The sequence below is a fragment of the Rhinopithecus roxellana genome, chromosome 16 (genome assembly GCF_007565055.1).
Source record: "Rhinopithecus roxellana isolate Shanxi Qingling chromosome 16, ASM756505v1, whole genome shotgun sequence".
In the NCBI taxonomy this organism is placed as follows: domain Eukaryota; kingdom Metazoa; phylum Chordata; class Mammalia; order Primates; family Cercopithecidae; genus Rhinopithecus; species Rhinopithecus roxellana.
Genome location: NC_044564.1, coordinates 56,989,765 through 57,016,743, shown reverse-complemented (window position 1 = coordinate 57,016,743; position 26,979 = coordinate 56,989,765). Strand labels below are relative to the sequence as shown.

At 35.6% G+C, this 26,979-nt stretch overlaps 1 protein-coding gene across 3 annotated transcripts in view; it reads right to left on the bottom strand.

Annotated features, from left to right (window-relative positions):
• Positions 1-26,979, bottom strand: part of RIC1 (RIC1 homolog, RAB6A GEF complex partner 1) — a 149,234-nt gene that overhangs the window by 84,532 nt on the left and 37,723 nt on the right. For 2 of the 3 annotated variants that reach the window (XM_010365092.2, XM_010365093.2), the window contains exon 3: positions 2,160-2,239. The exons of the other annotated variant lie outside the window; for it this stretch is intronic. In XM_010365092.2, the coding sequence (XP_010363394.1) occupies positions 2,160-2,239 (80 nt within the window). The remainder of the gene's footprint in view (positions 1-2,159; positions 2,240-26,979) is intronic. 3 annotated transcript variants of the gene reach the window in all.

The window sequence follows — 26,979 nt, the reverse complement described above, 5'->3', positions numbered from 1 at the left end:
GACACCAAAGCCTGTATCTTTAACCATCATTCAAGCTGCTCTAAAGCAAGGCACATTTTATTGAGGCCAGTCACTGAAACCTAAAACCTTCAATTTAGGAAAAGAATGCCCAAATTAAGAAAGAGAGTATGTTTTTTATTTAGTTCTCTGCCTTAACACACAGAGTCAAACACAGCAAAGTTCATGCATTGTCAGGACTACTTAGTTAATTGGTGTCTCTTGCAGTTTCAGAATCAGAAAAGAAACAAACTGATTCTTAAAACTTTTCTGGAACACAAAAAGTGGGTCTCAAAATACCATTCCAAAAACACTATAAACATGTAATTCTATTAGTGAACTGAAATAAAGAAAATAGAATTTTCACTGTTTCAAGAGAAGTTATTTCTCTACCATGCCCACAGGAACATAAATTAATGAAGTTAAATTGTTGTTTCTGATTATTGCTTTTTATTTATAGGAACATGTCTAAATTAAGCAATAAAACAAATATAATAGTTCAAAATGCACAAGTAAATCTAATTTTAGTCATTGATTATAACAGTTCTTCAAAAGAATCACAAAATTATCACTTAGAATGAAAAAAATTCATTTATTTTGTTTTATCCATAAAACTGAATTTAAAATGTCTAACTACATCACGATGTTCCTATCATTTTGCACTATATTCATGTGTCAAAACTCTTTGCACTATTTTTATTGAAAAATAACCAAATTAAATTGAATCCCATCATCAAAAAAATGTCTGTACTTTAAAGATTTCCAAAACCGAATACCTCAGTTAGCACTATATTTGTTACAAAAACAAGTGGCTATACCATCAAGAAAATCTAACTAGTTGAAAATTGAAGAGTTGAAAAGCAGAAGAATCACTACAGTTCTACATTCAGGAGCAATTACTATAAATATTTGTATTGCTCTAGATTTTGTCTTTAGATGACTTTCGTTGTTTTGTTTTATATAGTTGTGGTCATATTACATATATAATTTTGCATGACTTGTTTCTCCACTTGGCATTATAATATGGTCAGGTTCTTAAGTTTATAAATTTTTCTGAGACATAATGACTACATATCACCGTAAGAGAAGGACGTACCACAGTTAACTTGTTAATCAACTCCCTATTATCACACCTTGGTGTATCAGAAGTGTGCAATACAACTTTTATTATACCCCAGATAGCAGTAACAATTTTTAAAAACTATTTTAATATATTAAAATGTGTGGGTTGAAAAAATGGTTATAATTAATGTTTATTTTATTTGGGTTACTACTGGGTCTAAATACTTTCTCTTGAGTTTGTTAGTTACAGTATTTCCTTTTATGAGACTACTTTTCCCTATTTATCTACTGGAATCTCTGTGTGCTTACTGGCAATTTATATATCTATTTTATATAAAAGTGTAAGACTTGGCCCTATTAACTACAAATATTTTTCCCAAGTTATTTGCTATTAATGTTTTTTTCTTTTTTTTTGTTAATATTCAAAAATTTAAACTTTTCACACAATAAAATCTGTCTTTCTCTTTAATTTCTTACATACCTATGAAACTTTGGATGTCTCCCACCATCTAGAAATGTGATAAATGCTCTTATATTTTTATCTGGCTTTATGGCTTGTTTTTTTTTTTAAAAAGATGGAATGCTTTACAATTGTATGTTCTTTTATCTCAACAATTAAGGCCTGCTATAAAGAAAAAAATTTAAAACATACATAACTACACAGTGTAAAGGGCAAAAGTCCATGTTTTTCCCAAATTTAAATCAAGAGGTAATAACTCTCTGGGGTTCTTTTTTTCTATGCATATACAAAAGCACACGCGAAAGTACTTGTAACTTACCAACATTTCAACTCTTCCTCTCACCATCTCATAGCTCTTCCCTAATAAGGACTGAGAAATGCTAGACCTGGAGTATATTAACAGTAATTCTGAATGCCCAAGAAAATAGTCTTGATATAGTTTATCACCAAGATTCCCAGACTTAAAGAATTCTTTATTCAAGACATGATAGTTCAAAGACCTGGTAATTTTTGAAACACTATTTGGAAAATGCTGGCTTAGTTTTATTCTAATCACTACAGACAACTCAAAACTGTAATGTTTTTCTGAACATAAAGCCTGTGAATCACATATTAAAAGAATGAAAGGCAACAAACTTACTTGGGATACACTGGTTCATAAAGGTACTTGTCCCCTCTTGTAGATGTAATATGAAAAAACAAGATGTATCCATTTGCTGTCTGAAAGAGAAATTTTATTAATCATGAATTAAAGAGTAAGGCTATAACTGTAACCGTGAATTTTAATTTTATAAATTCTTACTTTGAAAAAAATTTTACTCTCCAGTACCTTCCCCTGGAGAATTATAGCCTAATTATGCAAATAAAAGTCACTTGTTTAATATAACCCATGTTGAAAAAAAGGGTTTTTACAGATTTGAAAATATTTCAAAATATGTCAGTGAAATCAGTACTTCATAAAATATTCTAGACACGAATACTCTCAAATAACTGTATTATTCAATAATGAGTAAGTCATTATTTTGCAAAATATATAGTACTTTTTGAACTCTGCACTAATATGGCAAATTATTATTCTAAGTTTATAAAGCAATAATGCTGCTTTATGGCTTTATTACACCTTTAAGACAAAATGCTTACTCAAAGTTTACACAGTATTAACTTCAGAACAGCATATTTATATATTTCAAAATCAATCTTTTGGTCTCTGATTTACTACAAAATATAGCCCAAGATACAGACATAAAACAGAGCAAACCTTTAACTTCCAAAATTTGAATATCAGCTAGTTCATTTTTCTAAGTTAACAAAATATTTTTGAAAAACAAATTGTAGGCCGGGCGCAGTGGCTCACGCCTGTAATCCTAGCACTTTGGGAGGCCGAGGAGGGCGGCTCACGAGGTCAGGAGATTGAGACCATCGCGGCGAACATGGTGAAACCCCGTCTCTACTAAAACAATACAAAAAAAATTGGCCGGGCGTGGTGGCTGGCGCCTGTAGTCCCAGCTACTCCGGAGGCTGAGGCTGGAAAATGCCGTGAACCCGGGAGGCAGTGCTTGCAGCGAGCTGAGATCGCACCACTGCACTCCAGCCTGGGCCACAGAGCAAGACTTCGTCTCAAAAAAAAAAAAAAAAAAAATTGTATTAAAAACAGTACTGTTACATGCTCATGACACACATCTGTGTCATGACATACATTTGTGAAGTTCAAACAACCCTTTTACATTCCTGTAAGTATAAAATATTATATTTAGCTGTTTCTAGCCAAACATTTTTAGGCATAACAGAGTGAAGTGGCAGCGTTTTGCCCAAACTACTTTACAGTAATACTGAATTCCTATCATTTTAGAGGGAGGTGGGCATGTACTCCAAGTAGAACCAAAGAAAACCAAAGAAATTATCCAAGGTTTCAAATTTTTCTAATTCTGGCTTCCTATTTTTCAAAGGAATGACCAAGAAAATACTTTAGTTTCTTCAGCAAAGCCAGGTGGTTTGCTTTCTTTTTGACTATTAACTTTACTATTTTATAATGTATTTGAAACTAGAGTTTCAACACTGTTAAGATATAAAACAAAAAGGGTGAAAATTCTTCAGATAAGATCATCTTTCTAATTCTTTATGTGCAATTTTATGTTCTTGCAATATGGAGAATATGGAAGCAAAAGGAAAATGGCTTCAAATCAAATCATAACAAAAGTTTCACACATACTGCCCCTAAACACGTTAATGACTCTTCAAAATGTTTACACTTTACTATTATCTTATATGAGCTAGAAAAGTAAAATAATATGATCTAGTGCTTAAGATGGATAACATTAACCTAAAAATGCTGTCTGAAATATTAGTTACTCAGGGCCAAAAGTTCAACATTTCAGAGTATCAAATGTTAATAATATACTCAGCATCTTAACAAGTGCTTAGACGACTACAATGTCAGGGAGAATATGCACCATTTTGCACCAGCATTTAGAAATTTTATAAACACAGTGCACTAGCTGAAATGACAATGGCTCAATTTACTATTTTGGTATTCTATATATCAATCCTCTTTACTAAATATCTAAGGCTTTGTAGGAATAGTAAATGCTATATACTTCCAGATCCCTAAGACATTTATTATTGATATTTTATAAACAGTCCAGCCTTTGAACAATTTAAAAAGCGTTTGATAGTAAATGGATTATCCTTTAAAAGTAGCTTTATTTTTGTTGTTGTTGTTTTTCAGAGACAGGGTCTATACTGCCCAGGCTGAAGTGAAGTGGTACAATTTTGGCTCACTGCAGTCTCAACCTTTTGGACTCAAGTGATGCTGCTGCCTCAGCCTTCTGCGTAGCTGGGGCTATAGACGTGCACCACCAAGCTTGGCTCATTTTTTAAATTATTTTTAGAGATGAGGTCTTGCTATGTTGTTCAGGTTGGTCTTGAACTACTGGGCTCAAGCAATCTTCCTAATTCAGCCTCCTAAAGTACTAGGATTATAGCCATGAGCCATTGCACCTGGCCAAAATGTAGCATCTTAATGTTGTTATACTAAATCTGTCATTATGCAGTGTTACAGTGGGCCTTCTCTTCGCATCCCCAAAATAATGCAAATAAAGCATATAACTATTGCTTAATCTGTAGGCAACAATCCTAATACCTTCTTTAAACATGTACACACACACACACAAATACACCAAAACGAATGTTTCTAAGTAATTTGGAGTTCTTTTACCTGTTATCATATTTTAAATCTATCTATCTATCTATCTATATATATGTTTTTTTTTTCTTTCTCTAAGGCACACTACTAGATTTTGTAGTTTTAATCACAAGGGTCAAACAATTTCTGTAGGCAATTTAAATGACAAGTCTTCTTATCCCTTTCTTTTGTATATCCATGAATTAGGGTCATAGATCTACAGGGATAAAGGTTATCATAGATACATATGGATAAAGGAAAAAAATAAAAAAACATCACTACTTAAATAGAGGATAAAATAGATTTGTCTCTACAAATATACTTAGAATGAAATAACCAGAAACAAGAATTTAAAAGGACATTAACAAATGCATCAGAAATTCAGTCAGGTATGGATATTAAATTTTAATGTATAATTTTTCTCCTGTAAATCTAATAATGGTAGGTTTGAAAAACCATACAAACTACCTCAGCTAATTCTACATTTTAGAAAGAAGAATCTGAAATCCGGAGGTAGTGATAGTTGATGTTATTATTATTGCATGTTTGTGTTTTGCTGTGTTTTGGGCACTTGCCAAGTTTTGCCCTCTTTCCCAAAATTAAATATATTTTAAAAATTGTGATTGATGTATGGCATGTACCATAAATTATAATTCCCTGTAAACAGTAAGAACTTAAATCCTACTGTCATGAGGCAAATGAAGCAGTATGTTTAATTAATGCTTTACCTGGAAGCAGCAATTCCAACACCTTTCTCTATAATTATCCAATTATTCTGTCACATATGCATTCACCAGATACTCCAGAATTCAAACCATAATGCATTTCTCCCTTAGGATATACTTTTTAAACTATGAAAGAAAGGACAGACATATGCATCTGGCTCCAATAACCTGAATGATGCATCAGGAAGATTACCATATTAATTTAAGAGATAAGAATTTGATGATTTAAAGATGTATCTTTTATCCCAACATATTGTCATGTGAGGCTTCAAATAACTCTGAAATAAGAGGCTAGCACTTTAAATTCTTCATGCTGGCCTGTAAATGATATTTTCTGTTTTCAATTTAAAAATACCTAAAATCAGTGACCCCGTATCATACCACCCCCAAGCTAATAAACATTTTTGGTATAATCTTCTGGACTTTATACATACATAGATATGAATATATTTAAATGGAAATGATGAAAGCTATAAATCACTCTCAAATATACGCGATGAGGATCTTTTGACATGAATACTCATCAAAATTATTCCTAATACAACCACACACTATTTTATACCAGAGTACTAATTTGTTTTTTAAAAAGGCCAGACTTCTACCAACTAAGAAGGAATAAGCTGAAGCTGATTTATAATCCCATCTGAAACAAGAACAACAACAACAACAAAAACAGACAAAATATATGAAATAGTTTTCAAAACTTTGGCATCAAGCAATGAAGGCCAGTCATCCTTGAGAGATAAGAAACAACTGAAGTGAACCCTACTACTCTTACCCAGCTTACTGCCTTGTGAGAATTTCTGGGTCAGCGCACTTAGAAGGGGCACTAAGACAAAGTCTGGCAGACTTCCAGAGTTGAGAAGAAGACGAAGAGTAAGACAAACATGAGACATAATGAAAAATCAACCAATCAAAACAATGCATAACTCAATCAGATGTTAAAATTAGCACAAAAGGACATTAAAACTTTCTGCTATATTTCGTATGTTCCGTATATGAACTATATTCCATATGTTCCAAAGGTTAGACAATATAGAAAACCCAAACAAAACTCTAGAAACAGAAATAATAAAATATCTGAGATGAAAAAGACATTGGCTGGATGAATGACAGGTTAGACATTGATCATAAAAGCACAGCAACAAAAATTATCCGTAATGAAACACACACACAAAAACCCACAAAATAAAACAGAAACAGAATCAGTGAACTGAGGGACAATTTAATGTAGCCCAATATACATATAAACAGAGTTCCCAAATGACAGAGGTAGGAGTCAGAAAAAAATAATTAAATTCAAATTTAATTTGCTTCACTTAAATTTCTTTAAAAGATAACAGGCTTTAAAACAAGAATAATAGCAGTATATGCTGGGGTTTATAGCATGTATAAAAATAAAATGTGTATAATATATGTTTCCTGATCCCAATAGAACAAAACTAGAAACACATAAAAAAAATTATGGGAAGCCCACAAATATTTTGAAGCTAAACTGCATACTTCTAAATAACCCATGAATCAAAGGAGAAAAAAGGAAATTTAAAAAACATATCATACCAAAATTTGTGGGATGCTGCTAAAGCAATACTAAAGAGGAAATTTACAGCCTTAAAATACTTATATTAGAACAAAAGGAAAATCTCAAATCAATGACAAGCTTAAACTAGAAACAAATTAAACTAGAGCAAATGACATCCAAAGTAAGTGGTGGGGGATGTGGGAGCATGCAAATAACAGAGATCAGAATGGTAATCAATCAAATAGAAAACAGAAAAATTAAATCAATGAATAAAAATCTGGGGTTCTTTTGTTATTGTTTTAGAAGATCACTAAAATTGACACACTTCTGGTCATACCAATCAGGCAAAAAAGAACCACTAACAGAAATCAAAGAGGTGACATCACTACAAATTCTAGAGGTATTAAAAGAATAATGAGGTCACATTATTAATATGACAATAATTTTAACAACTTGGATGATATGGACAAATTCCTTGATAAACACAAACCACCAAAATTCACTGAAAAGAAATATGTACCCTGAATAGCCAATGTCTGTTAAAGAAATTATAATTCCAATTCAAATCCTTTCCACAAAGAAAACTCTAGGATGAGATAGCATCACTGGTAAATTCTACCAACTCTTTAAGAAACAAATAATATCAGTTCAATACAAACTCTTCCAGAAAACCGAAGAGAAGGAACCACTTCCTCTCTCATTTTATGAGGCCAGCATTACCCTCACAACAAAACCAGACAAAGACATTATAACTACAGGCCAAGATCCCTCATTAACACATTCTAAACAAAATTATAGCAAATTAAGTTCAACATTATAAAAAAATACATCACAATCAAATGGGGTTTATCCAAGAATGCAGGGTTGGTTTAATGAAGTTCAATAAATGTAATTTACCTTATTAACAAACTAAAAAAGGAAAACCATGACAGTCTCAATACTTTGCACTAAAAGCATTAGACAAAATTCAACATCCATTCCTGATTAAAAATTCTCAGTAAATTAGGAAGAAATGGGAAACTTCGATAACTTGATGAAAGAGATTTATGAAATATTTAGAACATCATTCTTGATGGTGAAAGACTGAATGCCTTCATCATATTCAACATTGTCTAATCAGTAAATTCAGACAAGAGAAAGAAAAGGTATTTAAATTGGGGAGAAAAAGTAAAACTGTTTTTTATATGGTCATTTCCATAGGAATCCCAATGGAATTGACTATAATAAGTGAGTTTAGTATGACTGCTGGACACAAGACGAATACAGAAAAATCAACTGCATTTTTATATACTAATAAGAACAATTAGAAAATGAAAAAAAAATCAGCAACATTAAAGTTGTGAAATACTTAGGGATAAATCCGGCAAAGGAGATGAAATACCTGTACACTGATAACTACAAAACATTGCTGAAAGTAAAAATACTTAAACGGAGAAATATATCTTGTTTATATTGCTAAGATAGCAACTCTCCCCAAATGGATCCAAAGATTGAATGTAATCCCAAACAAACTCCCAGCAGACATTTCTGTATAAATTGATGACATGAACATAAAATTAATATGGAAATGCAAAGGCCTACAATAGCAAAAGCAACTTCGAAAATGAACAAAGTTGGAGATCTAACACTGTGTGATTTCAAAAATTATTATATATCTAGAGTAATCAAAATGATGTTAAATATATACAAATAGATCATGGAACAGAATAAAGAATATGGGAATAAACCCACACATATATAGACAACTGATTTTTGACAAAGGTGCAGAAGATATGCTGTGTAGAAGGGATAACCTTTTCAATTAATTATACTGGAACAGATATCAAGATGTAAAAGATGAACTTACTCAACAATAAGAAATCAAGGAACCCATCTAAAAAAATGGGCAAAAGATTTGAACACACATTTCACCAAATAAGACACACAAATAACAAATAAACAAATGAGAAAAATGTTCAACATCATTAGTTATTAGAAAAATGCAAGTTAAAACTATAATGGGATACCACTACACCACTACCAGAATGGCTAAAATTAAAAAGGCATACCCTATCACATGTTGGCAAAGATAGAGGAAAACAGAAACTCTCATACACTGCTGGTAGGAATGTAAAATGGTGTAACTACTTCAGAAAAAAGTTTAGCATTTCCTTTAAAAGTCAAATATACTTCTACCTTATAATGTAGCTATTCCAGTCATGGATATTTACCCAAGAGAAAAGGAAATATGCATCCGTACAAAGACCTGTACATCAATGTTCATGTAGTTTTGTTTGTTATAGCCCCAAACTGGAAACAACTCAAAACTGTCCATCAACAGATGAATGGATAAACCAACTGTGAGAAATCCGTAAAATAAACTAATACTCACAATGAATTACTGATTCACAACAAAATGGATGAATCTCAAAATATGCTGAGAAACTAGAAAAAATAAGTATATATTGTATGACTTAATTTATATAAAACCAGAAAATACAAAGTAACTGGCAGTGATAGAAAGCAGATCAGTCGTTGGTTTTGAGAGAGATGAGGATACTTAAAACACTAGAGCAATTTTTTTCTTCACACCCCATTAAAAAAGTGTCAGTGAGATTTCTTTTTAAGATACAAATTGATAAGGAGAAGGCTATGGCTCTATTAATGATGCAGAAATAAAGCTTTTAAAATATTACTAACATTTCATTATTAGCCATGTATTCTTGAGCAGGTTACTCAATCTCTCTGTACCCTAGTTTGCTCAACTGTATGATGGGAATATAAAAGTATCCATCTTGAGAGGACTGTTATGAATAATAAATTAATTTTAATACACATAAAGCACTTATAATAGTGTCTAGAACACAGACACCTCCCAAAATTTACTGCTATAATTATACAATTTAACCTTCAAGTACATAGTTAATTCATATTCAATATATTTCATACAAGGATAGAAAACTATACAGTATATTTGAGGAAAAGAATCATTCAATTAGTAAAGTTTCAGAATGCAATAAATCTTTGGTTACCTAGAAAGTTCGCTTATCCAGGCCAGGTGCAGTGGCTCACACCTGTCATCCCGGCACTTTGGGAGTCTGAGGTGGGCATATCGCTTAAGCCCAAGAGATTGAGACCAGTCTGGGCAACACAGCAAGATCTCGTCTTTCATTAGCTTTACAAAGGTGGTTTAGTTTTGGGGAAGGGCCATTATCATTTAAACTATAAATTTCTCCTAAAGTTAGCATGGCCCAGGCCCAGGAATGACTAAGGGCAGTTGGGAGGTTAAAGGCAAGATGGGGGTTAGTTAGATTAGATTTCTTTTACTACCATAATTTTCTCATTGTTATTTTTGCAAAGGTGGTTTCAAGATCAATAAATTACCACTGACTGCAAATGTGCTATATGCAAATTATGAATAGGATAATTTTTATATTCAGTATATAATTAAAACTCTTCCTCATCTTTCAAAGAAGGGTTCAGTGAAAGTTCAAGCAACTGGTACATTAGTTTTTACATCTGATTACTGCATCTTATTTGTAGGCCATTTTGTATGCACAGCTTTCCCCCCTAAAATTCTCACAGACGGTAAAGAGGGAACAGTCTGATAGCTTTATTTTTATATCAGAAATAATTTCACATTAATTTATTAAGTGACTACCTTTTATATTACTCTAATATTAAGACAACAAAGAAGTCAGAAGAAATTATACTTGCCTTAAGTTGAAGAAATAAAGTACATTCAAAAGTAACAAAATAATGTAATATTTTTGGCTACTGAAAATCCAATTTTTATTTCACTTATTTATTACTTATAGTTGTTAGATATGAGATCTAAATTTCTCTTCAAAGAATCAATATGTCAGTATGTTCAATTTCTTTGCCTTCTACTTTTAAACTTAACTTCCTCATAAGGCAATCTTTTTCGATTACCTGCTCCACCCTGACTCATTCCGATTACCTACTCCATCCTGACTCATTCCATCCTGACTCATTCCGATTACCTGCTCATTCTCCACACTGACTCATTCTGATTTCCTGCTCTGCCATAACCATTTTTCCCGCCAAATCACTCACCCCGTCATTCTCTTTAAATTAGCCAACTGGAATTAGTTTAGCCTGTGTGGTCTAACCCTAGCCAACAGGGGAACAACACAGCAGCAGGGGCCACGTGCGTCAGGGATAAGAACCCCTTCCCCTCCCTTGTCCAAGTGTGGGCTCACCATTGCTCCATCTGTAAGGGTGCACCCTTCTACATTGCCTTGCTGAGAATTAAAAAATAAATTTTATATTTGAGTGCTATTTCTTTTGTGGCACCGAAACTTTAGCATAGTTGTAAACCAAAAAATATCTGAGACAGGTCTCAATCAATTTAGAAGTTTATTTTGCCAAGGTTAAGGATATGCTCGGAAGAAAAAAATACAGAATCACAGTGACAGTCTGTGATCTGTGCCTTTCTCCAAAGATGAATTTGAGGGCGTCAATATTTAAAGGAGAAAAGTGGGCTGTAGGGGAGAGAAGGAGGGTAGGGTAATCCACAAGTTCTACGAGAAAACAGCAAGTAGGGGAATAGTCAATTATGTATTCATCTGGCATCATTAAACAGACACTTTACATAAGATAGGGGGAACATAAGTAGTTACTTGTGGAGTAGCTAACCTAACCTTTTTTCTGTAGTTATCAGCTTAGGAACAAAAGGAAAGGCAGTTTCTTATGTGACTGGGCTTTCAGTTTATTTTTTCCCTTTTGGCGTGGTGAATTGGGGTCCTAAGTTTTTATTATCCTTTCACCACTGTCTTATTTCTAGAACTTTGTGGAGATGTTAAGATAAATATAATATTAGTGATAGTAATCTGGCTTGTATTAAATATATTGAGTAAATGCTGACCTGTTTCTAGTGACTTAATTCATCCTTACTTGGGTTATTTAAAACATGAATTAACATTTTAGCTTATATGAATTTTAAAATTCATATAGGATCATAAATGAATTTTTGTTAAGTGTTTTTTGTCATGAATGACAAATTTCTCCATGTTCAATGAAAAAAACCCGAGAAACACAGAAAGTAACAAAAATAAACTGCCAATAGTTTCACTATTCACAGATAATCATTATTAATTTGTATGTAGTCCTTATGTCTTTTCCAGGGACATTTGCAGAAACTCATATTTTATAGCATATTAGACTTCTACTGAAGTCTGTCTGTTTTTAAATCCAAACTGATGATACTGTAAATGACTGCTAATGTAACTGGTTGATGAGCAGTTGATAAATTTGTTAGTTTCTTAAGTAGAGGGTTATCTAAAATATAATTTTTTCTTCATATAAAGCTATCACACAGTTTTATAATCTGCTTTTATGATATTTTATCACAAATGTATAAACTTGACATTCTTCTGTAATTTGATTTTAAATGTCTGCATTGGATTCTAACTCAGAAATGAGTAAATTTTTAAATTGATAAATATATACTGGAACTTTTATTATTTTCACACAAAATTGGAATCTTAATTTACACATTACCATGCAATTTGATTTTTTTTCACTTAGAGTTTTCTGACTGTTTTTCCATATTCATAGATATTACTATTTTTAGTATTTGTGTGACATTCCAAAGTATGGAAATTTCTTATTCATTCCAAAGTATGGAAATTTCTTATTTACTTTGCTATTCTTTTCTTGATGGACCTTTGGCAACTACAGACGATGCTGTAATAAACATTTGTATATATATATGTATCTCCTTATGTGTGTGTGTGTGTGTATATATATATATATATATATCTCCTTATGTGTATATATATACACATCTCCTTATGTTTTAGTGCATATATATTTTGTGGGGTACTTTCCTTTGGGTAGGATTGCCAAGTCAAAGTGTACATATATGCACATTCATTTCAATAAGTATTGTCAAATTTATCAAAAAAATTATATTAATTCCCAGTATCACTCTAATTGTTCTTAGAAGTCCTATTTGTGCCTGCATTAGATTGGTGAAAAATGGTCTTATTTTAATTTTCATTTGTTTCCTTGCTAGTGATGCTTATCTTTTCATTTTTATTGGCGCTTCATACTTCTTTCTTCTGCAAGTTGCCTTATTTGTCCATTTATCAATAGGATGGTCTTCTGTAGGAAGTTTTTATTAGTATTAGTATTAATATGAATATTAATACAGATAATAATTGTCCCTAAGCATTGCAAATACCTAACATGGATGGTATGGTCATCACGTTTCATTTTCTTGTCTAAACTTGTTTATCATCTATCTCTCACTAACCTAGGAATTAGTTACATGTCCACTTGCTTGTCCTGTTCACTGTAGCTCCAATACCAAGGCATTCCCATATTAAACAAAATAAACTAACTGAACATACCATTATGTTAACCGAGATAAAGGACATCCTATCTAGGTACAGGATTGTTAGAGATTCTTTTTCGTGGCTATGAGATATTGTTCTAATGTTCCCTTAAGTTTCTAGGGTTAGTGGTGAGAAGTCTATTGTTACTGTGATTCTCTTTCTCTCTGAATGATTTTTCTCATGACTGAAATTCAGTTATTTCTGTACATTATCTCTAGATATGTATGTTTTTTCATTAAACTTTTTCCACACAGCCCCACCCGCAATCAAATGTATCTAAGTCTCAGCCTTTTCAATCTGACAACCTTAAGTGTTTCTAAACTAGGGAAGTTTCTTCTATTATTTCCTAAACTAATACTTGTTCTGTCTTGTTTTCTTTCTTTTTTTTTTCTTTCCGTAACACTCATTCGCAAACCTCTTGAATTTGTTCCTGCAGGTTGCTTGTCTTTTCAAAAATAATTTTATTTCTATGTGTCTTACATCATGAAATTGTTTCTATTTGATCTTCTGGAACAAAAGATTCAGCTCTCACAAGGGGTTACTTATCAGTTCATCTGTTGAATTTTTCTCTTAGGAAATTTTTAGCTCTGAAAAATTCTGAGTATGTTCTAATTACATTTTCTGAAAGTTCTTAATAATTTTCTTCTTAATTTACTACATTCTTCTGTCTCATCCCTGTGGCTCATCAGTAGGAGCCACATATTTTACTTGTTTAGTTTGGTCTTACATCGTAAAGTTAATGAGCTCCCTTAGTGATTTTTTTTTTTTGCTGTGTTCCATTAGCCACCTGTAGAGGTTAGGCTTTGATGTGGTATCTGGCAAGGCAAACCTACAGATGCTGGATAAAATGACAGTTTGCGGAGGCAGACAAGCTCACACACTGCTGCACTGAGGCTTCAGCAGTCTCCTCTCAGGCACTGTCTCTGAGTGGAAGGGCCAGCTTCCTCAGACCATGAGGTGTGGCAGCAACTGAGCTGACCAGTGCAACCTCTATTCTAAACCCGCAGAAGTCAACAGAGTTTTATGGGAAGCCCTGCTAATGTCCATTTCCAGAAGCAGACACATTCATCCCTCTTCTGAAGCAAAACCACAAGATTCCACTTTTTAAAGCTCACTTAGAGAACTCTGAAATTTCAGATCCTGGCTCAGTGCCTTAAGGAGTGGCAAAGCAAACCTTTCCCTCTGCCTGGTCCTTCAGCACCTATTCTGTCCCTAAAGAACTTGGTATCTTGATGATTCTGACTTTACGCTCATGTTTACTATACTCCTGAGAGGAGGAGGTTGGAGGTTAGTCCTTCTATCTTCTCAAATTTAGAAATTAACTTAAACCATTTCTACCAGTTGTTCAAAGTTTTTGTTTTTAGCCTCTGCCTGCAAAACAGGTTCTTTATTTTCATTTCTTTCATTATGATGTAAAGTAATACAGGCTGGGTGCAGTGACTCATGCTCGTAATCCCAGGATTTTGGGAGGCTGAGGTGGGCAGGTCACCTGAGGTCAGGAGTTAGAGACCAGCCTGGCCAACATGGCAAAACCCTGTCGCTACTAAGAATACAAAAATTAGTCGGGCCTGGTGGCGAGGACCTGTAATCCCACTACTTGGGAGGGTAAGGCAGGGAGAACTGCTTCAACCTGGGAGGCTAAGGTTGTAGTGAGCCAAGATTGCACCACTTCACTCCAGTCTGGGCGACAGAGCAAGATGCCGTCTCAAAAATAATAATAATAATAAAATAAATGAATAAAATAATACAGACAGAAAGCCATTAGTTATTTGGTAACAGTTTAGAAAGGTCACTGATATTTTTGTATCATGTTTAGCAAGACATTTAGGAGGATGAGAGGAGCCTGAATTCTGCTACAGTGTAAATGTAAACAATTACCGGCCATTACTCCAGAGGTCACAAGATTTGCAACTTCCCCAATTACTCCTGCAGGTAACATCACTATTGTAGAACCTAAGATTGGCCTTTTCAGCTATCTTTTCAGGTTTTTGCATTTCTGATGGCTGAGGGCTCCACGTGGACCCACCAACTGGTCCTGGTCTTGTGGTCCTACTCAGAAGTGAACTCAACATGAAGACCATTTTCCACACCTATGATTGCCTCCCTGACCAATCAGCAGCACCCATTCCCTGCCCCACCAAACTATCCTTGAAAAACCCTAGCCTCCAAATTTTGGGGAAGACTGATTTCAGTAATAAAACTCTGGCACTTCTGTTCAGCCAGCTCTTCATGAATTAAACTTTCTCTACTGCAATTCCTCTGTCTTGATAAATCAACTGTATCCAGGCAGCAGGCAAAATGAAACTGCTGGGCAGTTACAATAGTTTTAATGGATATATCTGGGCTCATTCCATCTTTATATAATGCTTAGGATTTTATATATAAAAATGAAATTACTCAAAAAATCATAAAAGGAGTATTAAGACAATTTTATATTACATGGTTAAGAATTCTACTGCACAGTAGTAAACAGTAAGTAGGTCATGGCAGAACAACTCTCCCAACAGCTAGAAAAAGGCAGAAAACATAAAAAGTTATATTTTTAAAGGCATTGGGCAAGCTATGGAATCAATAAGCCTAGATGGATTAAAATTCATAGTAGGAGGACTGTTCAGAGGTAAGCTGATTTTTTTTTTTCCTCTAAGAACATTCACCAATTCTGGGCACAGGCTAAGAAAGCAGCAGACTTAGTTCAGGCAGAGGCCTGCTGGAGCTAAGAAAAATCAGAAAAGCTCTTGGCAGTTACACAGGGTTGAAGAAATAATCAGACTTGAAATGCCTCAACTCCACAGTCAATTTTTCCCACAAGACATCTGCCGAACTTAGAAGCTGCAGAAGGGGCTCAAGGGCTCGAAAGCAAATTTCAGAAAGGCAAAGTAAAATTTCCGGCATTTCTGAGATGCACAGGTATCCATACTAATTGGAGACCTGATGTGCCTCAAACACACAGCCAGTGACAAAGATTCTGTGCTTAGTCAAACTTCAGTCAGGCTCCTGAACCTTCTTGTCCTAGGTCCATCTGTGCATTTCCTTGTAAAATCCAGTTTAGCAAAACCTCTATACTCTCCAGTCTCCCCTAAGTGATGTCTGATCACTCTCGTCTGTCTTCAGCAAGAATCCTGTTGTTTTAGCCAGAATCCCCATTACCCCTGATGTTTCCTCTTAGTAATTTTCTATCCACTGACTCCCGCACTGCTTCTTGGCTATAAATTCCCACTCGCCCATGCTGAAGAGTTGAGTTCAATCTCTCATTCCCACTGCAAGAACCCACTGCAGTGTTCCCTATATGCAATGGTCCCAAAAAAAGTTTTCTTACTGTGTTTCAACAAGTATTATTGGATAATTTTTTCTTTAACACCAATTTTACCCTCAAGACATCTGCTGAATTTTACTGTCATATGGGCAAGATGACAATAAAATGCCCATCAGTCAACAAGTGGATAAAGAAAATGTGGTATACATATACACCATCGAATACTACTCAGTTATAACAAGGAGCAAAATAATGGCATTCACAGCAACCTAGATGGAATTGAAGACTATTATTCTAAGCGAAGTAACTCAGGAATGGAAAACAAACATCCTATGTTCTCACTCATAATTGGGAGCTAGGCTATGAGAACACAAAGACATAAAAATGATACAGTGGACTTTGGGGACTCAGGGAAAAGGGTGGGAAGCGGGTGAGGGATAAAAGACTACATATTGCGTACATATTGGGGCTGCAGTATATACCACTTGGGTGATGGGTGCACCAAAATCTCAGAAATCACCACTAAAGAGCTATGTATGTAACCAAACACCATCTGTTCCCCAAAAACCTACTGAAATAAAAAAATACAAGACTCTAAAAACCAAAAACAACTTCAAAAAAAAAAAAAAAGTTTTAAGACAAAACCAAATCTCTCAGAATAAACTAGAGGTAAACTGAGTCTTACCAAACTTTCAAACCAATTCAAACCAAATTCAATCCATCACAAGACAGAAATAATCAGCCCCTAATCCAAATAATGAACAGCAGTCTCTAAAGATAGCTACTTCAATTCTCTGTAATTCTTTGGTACACTATGTCTAGAATAAAACTGCCAGACATGAAAAAGCAAAATCAGAAGACCAATAACCAAAAGAACCAATGATCTTAAATAACTTTAAAATAATCACAACTATTATGTTCAATAAAAATACAGAAAAAAAAATACAGATGAGAGGATTGACATTTTTCACCAGATATTTAGACTCAATAAAAAGAAGCAAGTGGATATTCTAAAAGTAAAACATATGAAACCTCAATTTACTATCTTAATGGAGTCAGACTGGATATAGCAGATGACATGTATTAATGACTTGAGAGACACAGCAATAGAAAATAGCCACGACAAAGCACAGAAAAAATAAAGGGAGAGTGGGCAACAACAACAACAACAAAAGGATGAGAGATGTAAGACACATACAAAAGTTTAAATCGATGTCCCATTAGAAAACAGAATGGGACAGAAGCAGTACAGAGGTAATAGTTGAGAATTTTCAGATTCAAGACTAGAGAACAGCAAACAGATAAGCACAAAGGAAACCACACTTTAGCATACCATAGCTAAATTCTGAAAACCAAAGATAAAGAGAAAATCTTAAAAGCAGTTTAAAAAATAAAAATAAAAAAAAGGTGGCCGGGCACAGTAACTCACACCTATAATCCCAGGACTTTGGGAGGCCAACACAGGAGGATCACTTGAGGCCAGGACTTCAGGACCAGCCTGGCCAACATGGCAAAACCTGTCTCTACTAAAAATTAAAAAAAAAATTAGCTGGGCCTGGTGGCGCACACCTGTAATCCCAGCTACTCAGGTGGCTAAGGCAGGGGAATCGCTTGAACCCAGGAGGCGGACATTGCAGTGAGCTGAGATTGTGCCACTGCAGTCCAGCCTGGGCGACAGAGCAAGACTGTCTCAAACAGACAAAGAGACTGGGCAACACAGCAACACTCTGTCTCAAAGAAAGAAACAAAAAAGGTTGCATTACTTTGAAAAGGCCAACAATAAGACCATTCACTGACTTCTCAATAACAATGAAAAATGGCAGAAAACAATGAAATCAAATCTTTAACTTAAATAACTACCAATCTAGAATTCTACACCTCTTGAAAATATCCTTCAGAAATTAATGCAAATTAAAGATATCTTTAGGGGAAGCAAAAATGAAATTCATACAGTTCATGTAAATTCTTTCTTGGAACTTCATACTTACTGCTTAATAAACTCCCAGGAAAAGAATAGGGACTCCAAAGCTCAGTATACAACAGAGACTTCATCAATGTTGAAAATTGATGCAAACATGAATACCTACATGCAGCAAAAACATCCTTCAAAAAAAAATAATGGCAAACCAAAGACATTCTTAAAGAAAATGGAAATCACACTGCATGGTTCCAGACAACCTTTTTTTCTCAAACTACATCTTCATTGATTACATACTATCTGGAATGTACAGAAGCTCTATAAATGTTGAAAAAGTGAGAGAATAAATGTATTTTAATACTTTTTAAACCCACAAAATTTGTGATAAACAAAATTTAATACTAATACTTCATATGTAATCCAGTTTATAATTTTCCTTTATGTAAATAAATACATTTTGGGAGACTGAGGCACGCGGCTCATTTGAGGTCAGGAGTTCAAGATCAGTCTAACCAACATGGTGGAACCCTGTCTCTACTAAAAATACAAAAAATTAGCTGAATGTGGTGGCATACGCCTGTAATCTCAGCTACTCAGGAGGCTGAGGCAGGACAATCACTTGAACCTGGGAGGCAGAGATTGCAGTGAGCCAAGATTGCACCACTGCACCCCAGCCTAGGCAACAAAGCAAGACTCCGTCTCAAAAATGAATGAATAAATAAGTACATACATACATACATATATACATGTTACCAATTGTTAGTAACAGTATCGATCTTAAGATGTTACCTTTTGTTTAAAAGAAATCCATGTTTCTCCAGTGTAACTCACTTTAGCTGAGTCCTACACTTCTTTAATTGAATATTCGAGCTAATAGCATTACAAAGCCAGAAGGTAAACTTGAAAGAAAACTGAATTCTGATTTTATTTCAAATTAACATTCTCTACATAACTACATTGCAGTCTCACAAGCTATTCCTTTTCTATACACACACCTACAACACCTACATACCACACACACACACACACACACACACACACACACTACACCACACACATGAAATATACATATATATGTCCTAGAGACCTAAAAATATCAACAGTGCAGAGAGGGAGCTTACACATAAAATTATTAATAACCTAAACTTTAAGACACTTTGTTTGCAACGTTCCCTATATCAGAATGGAGTTACATGGTTAGAACTTTATTTCTAAAATTGGCAGTCATAACTTACTGCCACTGCACATAGGAATTTGAATTTGTATATCAAAATAAGCCTGGTGATTGTCCAAAAGAGCTAGGAAGAAAAAAATAAATAAAATGCAACTTTAAAAAATTACCTTGCTAGAATTTCAGTGAAACCAGAAGGAAAAATATTCCCCACACTGTTTTAAAACAAACACCACCACTTCTTTGCCATCAACTGCACATAATTTAGAGAGCATTTTCCTCTTACAGCCCTCTCATTCAATTGTTAAGTTTCAACTATGATTTACAACACACACTTCTAAATTTAACAAGAGTGGAGAATGACATCAGAAAAGGTGGTAGAAGAGGAAGCTCCAGGAATCCATCTATCCACCAAAACTACAATTTAATTAGCAGGAATTACCTGAAGCTACTATTGTGGAAGTCTGGATCTGGTAGAATGCCTGCAGCCTCCAGGAGACAGCTTGATGAAGCTGTTGGCAAATTTCAAACAATTTCAGTTTTCCTATGGTAACAGCTGTCACCCACCTCATCCAACAACTCTGTGGCAGGCAGCTGCGGATGTCGCACAAGGGTATCTGGTGTGGCTTGTGGGAATAAGGGGGGTCAATAAGGGCTCTGTGCTCCAAAAGCCGCTGTTGTGGGTTCTAATTTCCGCTTTTGATCACTGAGGGTATGGTACACCCAGGAGATGAAAAGGATTCTGGGCCAAGAGGGAACTTTAGAGATAGGACTTATTTTTTACCCCACTCCTGGGAGTAGGATAAGGAAATATTACATGATTAGCTGACAACAGAGAAAACAGAAGAGAAACTTCAGAGACCACACATCAGAAGAAATACATACCATGCAAAAATCATTCCAAAAAATCATAAAGGATTATGTAATCAAGGAGCAAAACCCAGCAATCTCTGAGGGCTAAGATAATTAGATTTCCAAAGTCACCACAACATAATACTCAGTCCAGTTCTCAATGAAAAATTACAGCACGTAAAAAGAAACAGAAAAGTATGGCCCCGTCATAGAAAATAAAGAATATGGCAGAACCCATCCCTAAGGAAGCCCGGACATTTGAATTATTAATCTGAGACATTAAGTCAACAGTCTTAAATATGTTCAATGAGCTAAAGGAGACCATGGGCAAAAAAAACTAAAGAAAATCAAGAAAACAATGTCTAAACAAAATGAGAACATCAATAAAAGGGAAAAACTTTTTAAAGGAATTGAAAAAATTCTGAAGATAAGAAGTACAGTAAAATGAAAAATGCACTACAGGAATTCAACAGCAAATTTGAGCAGACAGAAGATAAATGTACTTGAAAATAAGACATTCCAAATTATGCAATCTAAGGAGCGAAAAGAAGAAAGAATAAAGAAAAATAAACAGAGTCTGGGGGACCTGTGTGGTACCATCAATCACATCAACATACATAATATAGGAATAGAAGTATGGAGGAAAGAGAAATGGTTGAAAATGCCAAGAGCCTTAATGAAATCCATGAATATACAAAAATCCAAGGAATTCAAGAAACTCCAAAAAGGATAAACTCAGAGACCCACACTGAGACACACTAGAATCAAACTGCTGAAACCAAAAGACAGAATTGAAAACATTAACAGAGAAGCAGCTTATCAAATATAAGGGTTCCTCAGTGATACGGTTTGGCTGTGTCTCCACCCAAATCTCATCCTGAAATGTAGTTCCCATAATCCCTATGTGTCGTGGGAAGGATCTGGTAGGAAGTAATTGAATCACAGGGGTGGTACCCTCATGGTGTTCTCATGATAACGAGTGAGTTATTACGAGATCTGATGGTATTTTAATAAGCAGCTTTTCTCCCTTTGCTCAGCACTTCTCTCCTGCCACCATGTGAAGAAGGACATGTTTGTTTCTCCTTCTGTCACAACTGTAATTTTCCTGAGGCCTCCCTAGCCATGTAGAACGGTGAGTCAATTAAACCTCTTTCCTTTATAAATTACCCAGTCTTGGGCAGTTCTTTATAGCAGCATGAGCATGAACTAATACAGTAAATCGGTACTGCAGAGAGTGGGGTGCTGCTATAAAGATACCCAAAAATGTGGAATCAACTTTGGAGCTGGGTAACTGCCATAGGTTGAAACAGTAGACAGCCACACTTAAAAAGGCACATCTCAGGCCCAGTGTGATGGCTCATGCCTGTAATCCCAGCATTTGGCCAAGGCAGCATGTTCGCTTAAGCCTAGGAATTTGAGACCAGCCTGGCCAACGTAGTGAGATCACATCTCTACAAAAATTAAACAAAATCAGCTGGGTGTGGTGGTACGTCCCTATGGTCCCAGCTACTAGGGAGGCTGAGGGAGAGGGTCACTTAAGCCCAGGAAATCAAGACTGCAAGGAGCCATGATCATGTCACTGCATTTCAGCCTGGGCAACAAAGCAAGAATCTGTCTCAAAAAAAAAAAAAAAAAAAAAAAAAAAAAAAAAAAAGGTGGGGGTGGAGGGACATTTCAAATCAATAACCTAAATGTGCACAAAAAAATAACTAAATAACAAAGAGCAAAGTAATCCTGAAGCTAGAAGAAGAAAGGAAATAATAAAGATGAGAGCAAAATAAAAAGAAAATGGAAAAACAATTAAGAAAATACACTTTAACAAAAATTGTTTGGTTTTTCTTGACACAGAGTCTTGCTCTATTGCCAAGGTTGGAGTGCTGTGTCAAGATCAAAACTCATGGTAACCTTGAACTCCTGGGCACAGGTGATCCTCCTGACTCACCCTCCTGAGTAGCTAGGACTACAATCATGTGCCAACTCACTTGGCTAAGTTTAATTTATTTTTTGTAGTGACTGCATTTCACTATGTCACTCAGACTCCCCTGTAACTCCCTGCCTCAAGCAATCCTCCCACCTCAGCTTCCCAAAGTGCTGGGATTAAAGACATGAGCCGTCACATCCAGCCAAAGTTGACTCTTTGAAAAATCAACAAAACTGATAAACCTCTAAGTAAGTTGAGAAAAAAAGGAGATGATTCAAATTACAAAAATCAGATATGAAAGAACTTACTGGTAATTTTGCATAAATAGCAGAGATTATGAGAATACAATAAAGAGTTGCATTCTAACAAAATCAGACAAGCCAGATGAAATTCAGAAAGTTCTAAAAACATACAATCTACCAAAACTGACTTGAGAACTATAGATCAATATATTGTATGAATACAGATGAAAAATCCTCAGCAAATACTTCGTACATCGTGAAAAAGTGGGATTCATTCACTGAATGCAAGGATGATTCAATATCTGAAAATCAATCAATGAAATATACTACATTAACAGGATGAAGAAAAAAATCCACGATTCTCAACTGATGCAAAGAGAGCATTTGACAAAATTTAACACCCTTTAACGATAAAAGCATGCCAGAAACTAAGAATAGAAGTAAATAACCTCAACCTAATAAAGGTCATATATGAAAAACCTAAAGCCAACATTATGCTCAATGGTGACAGACTGAAAGCCTTTCCGCTAGAACAAGATAAGGGTGCCCGTTTTTACCACTTAATTCAACATAGTATTGAAAGTTCTACCCAGAGCAATTAAACAAGAAAATGAGATAAAGGCATCCAAATCAGACCACAGACAAGGTGTATAAATAATGCACACAAAAAATATTAGAGCTGATAAAGTTAGCAAAAGTTGTAGGACATAAAATGAATACACAAAAATCACATATATCCATACAGCCTGGATGAGAAAGGGTTCCTGCAGTGTAGTACAGCCACACTGCCAGATCGTGGCCAGACTGCTTCTTCACGTGAGACTTCTATCCACTCCTTCTCATGGGGTAGTGGGTCTTCCCAGCTGGGGTCTTGAGCCACCCCCAATTAGATGGAGCTCTAATTTCCCCCCAGGATGGAGTACCCAGGTGGTGGGGCAGGCTGCCACACTGGTGTTCAGGCTTCTCAATCAGTCCAGCCTGTGGGTCCTGGAGAGCCCATACCGATTGGGGGCTGAAGGAACCCCCAACAGAGCACACCTGTTGCAGCCAGACTGCTTCAAGTAGGTCCCTGATCCCGTTGCTCCTGACTGGGTGACATCTCCCAACAGGGGTCTCCAGCCACCTCCTCCAGGCACATTTGAGCAAGCAACAGGTCAGTACCCCCCTGTGAAGGAGCTTCCAAGGAAGAAGCAGGCTGCCATCTTTGCTGTTTTGCAGCCTTCCATGGTAATACCTCCAGGTACAGGAAAAACCGAGGCAACTAGGGTCTGGAGTAGACCACCACAAATGGCAGCAGCTCTATGGAAGAGCAGCCTGTTAAAAGAAGAACAAACAGAAAACAACATCATCAACCAAAAAAGACCCTACAAAAACCCCATTCAAAGGTCAGCAACCTCAAAGATCAAAGGTAGATAAGCCCACAAAGATGAGAAACAATCAATGCAAAAACACTGAAAACTAAAAAAGCCAGAGTGCCTATTCTCCTCCAACTGACCAAAGCACCTCTCCAGCAAGGGCTCAGAACTGGGCTGAGGCTGAGAAAGCTGAATGACAGAAGTAGGCTTCAGAAGGTGGGTAACAATGAACTTTGCTGAGCTAAAGAAGCATGTTGTAACCCAACGCAAAGAAGCTAAGAAACATGACAAAACAATACAGGAGGTGCCAAGTTCTCAGAGACCTTCAAAGAGACTTAGACTCCCACATAAAAATAGTGGGAGACTTTAACACACCACTGACAATGTGAAAGAAGAGGAGCCAGTTTAGAGAGGAGCGTAACCGACCTATCAGAGCTGAGAAACACACTACAAGATCAAAAAAGACAAAGTGCATTACATGATAAAGGGTTCAATTCAACAAGAAGAGCTAAATGTCCAAAATGTATACGCTCCCAATATAGGAGCACCCAGATTCACAAAGCAAGTTCTTAGGGACCTCCAAAGAGACTCAGACTCCCAAACAATAACAAGTGGGAGACTTTAACACACCACTGACAATACTAGGAGGAGCAGTTTAGAGAGGAACATAACTGACCTGTTAGAGCTCAGAAACACACTACAAGAACTTCACAATGCAATCACAATTATTAATAGCTGAACAGACCAAGTGGAGAAAAGAATCTCAGAGCTCGAAGATTATCCTGCTGAAATAAGATAGGCGGACAATAATAGAGAAAAAAGAATGAAAATGAACAAAACCTCCGAGAAATGTGGGATTATGTAAATATACTAAACCTAAAACTGATTGGGGTACCTAAAAGAGACGGGGAGAATGGAACCAAGTTGGAAAACATATTTCAGGATATCATCCAGGAGAACTTCCCCAACCTAGGAAGACAGGCCAACATTCAAATTCAGGAAATGGAGAGAACCCTCATAAGATATTCCCGGAGAAGATCAACCCCAAGACACATAATCATCAGATTCTGCAAGGTCAAAATGAAAGAAAAATGTTAAGGGCAGCCAGAGAGAAAGACCAGGTCACCTACGAAGGGGAAGCCCATCAGACTAACAATGGACCTCTCAGTGGAAACCCTAAAAGCCAGAAGAGATTGGGGCCAATATTAAACATCTTTTTTTTTTTTTTGACGGAGTCTCGCTCTGTTGCCAGGCTGGAGTGTAGTGGTGCAATCTCAGCTCGCTGCAACCTCCGCCTCCCGGGTTCAAGTGATTATCATGCCTCAGCCTCACAAGTAGCTCGGACTACAGGCATGTGCCAACACAGTTGGTTAATTTTTGGATTTTCAGTAGAGATGGGGTTTCACAATGTTGGCCAGCATGGTCTCGATCTATTGATCTCGTGATCCGCCTGCCTCGGCCTCCCAAAGTGCTGGGATTACAGGTGTGAGCCACCGCGCCTGGCCAATATTAAACATTCTTAAAGAAAAGAATTTCCAACCAGAATTTCATATCTGGTAAAGCTAAGCTTCTTAAGCAAAGGAGAAATAAGATCCTGTTCAGACAAGCAAATGCTGAGGGAATTCATAACCATCAGACCTGCCTTGCAAGAGCTCCTGAAGGAAGCACTAAATATGGAAAGGAAAAACCATTACCAGCCACTACAAAAACACACTGAAGTAAACAGATCAGTGACACTATTAAGCAACCACATAAACAAGTCTGCAAAATAACCAACTAGCATCTTGATGACAGGATCAAATCCACACATAACAATACTAACCTGAAATGTAAATGGGCTAAATGCTCCAATTGAAAGACACAGAATGGCAAGCTAAATAAAGAACCAAGACCCAGCAGTATGCTGTTTTCAAGAGACCCATATCATGTGCAAAGACACACATCCCAAAATAAAGGGATGGAAGAAAATTTACCAAGCAAACGGAAAACAGAAAGAACCAGGGATTGCAATCCTAGTTTCTCACAAAACAGACTTTAAATGAAAAAAGATCAAAAAGGCAAAGGGCATTACATAATGATAAAAGGTTCAATTTAACAAGAGTTAAATATCCTCAATATATACACATACAATATAGGACCACCCAGATTCCTAAAACAAGTTCTCAGAGACCTTCAAAAAGAATTAGACTCCCACGCAATAATAGTAGCAGACTTTAACACACCACTGACAAGACTTTAACACACCACTGACAATATTAGGCAGATCACCAAGACAGAAAATTAACAAAGATATTCATGATCTGAACCTAGCTCCTGGTTCAAGTGGACCTGATAAGATATCTACAGAACTCTCCACCCAAAAACAACAGAAAATAATTATTCTCATCATCTCGCGGCACTTAACTAAAACTGATCATATAATTGGAATTAAAATACTCTTCAGCAAATGCAAAAGAACTGAAATGATAACAGTCCCTCAGACCACAACACTAAAAAAAATTTACTCAAAATAATTAAGGAATTCACTAAAAACCACACAACTACATGGAAATTGAATAGCCTGCTCCTGAGTGACTTGAGTAAATAATGAAATTAAGGCAGAAATCAAGAAGTTCTTTGAAACTAATGAGAACAAAGAGACAATATACCAGAATCTCTGGGATTCAGCCAAAGCAGTGTTAAGAGGGAAATTTATAGCACTACATGCCCACATCAAAAAGCTACAAAGATCTCAAGTTAACAACCTAAATCACAATGAAGAGAACTACAGAAACATGAACAAACCCAAAAGCCAGCAGAAGACAAGAAATAACCAAGATCAGAACAGAACTGAAGGAGATAGAGACATGAAAAACCATTCAAACGATCAATGAATCCAAGAGCTGGTTATTTGAAAAAATTAATAAAATAGATAGACCACTAGCTAGATTAACAAAGAAGAGAAGATTTAAATAAACACAATCAGAAATGATAAAGGGG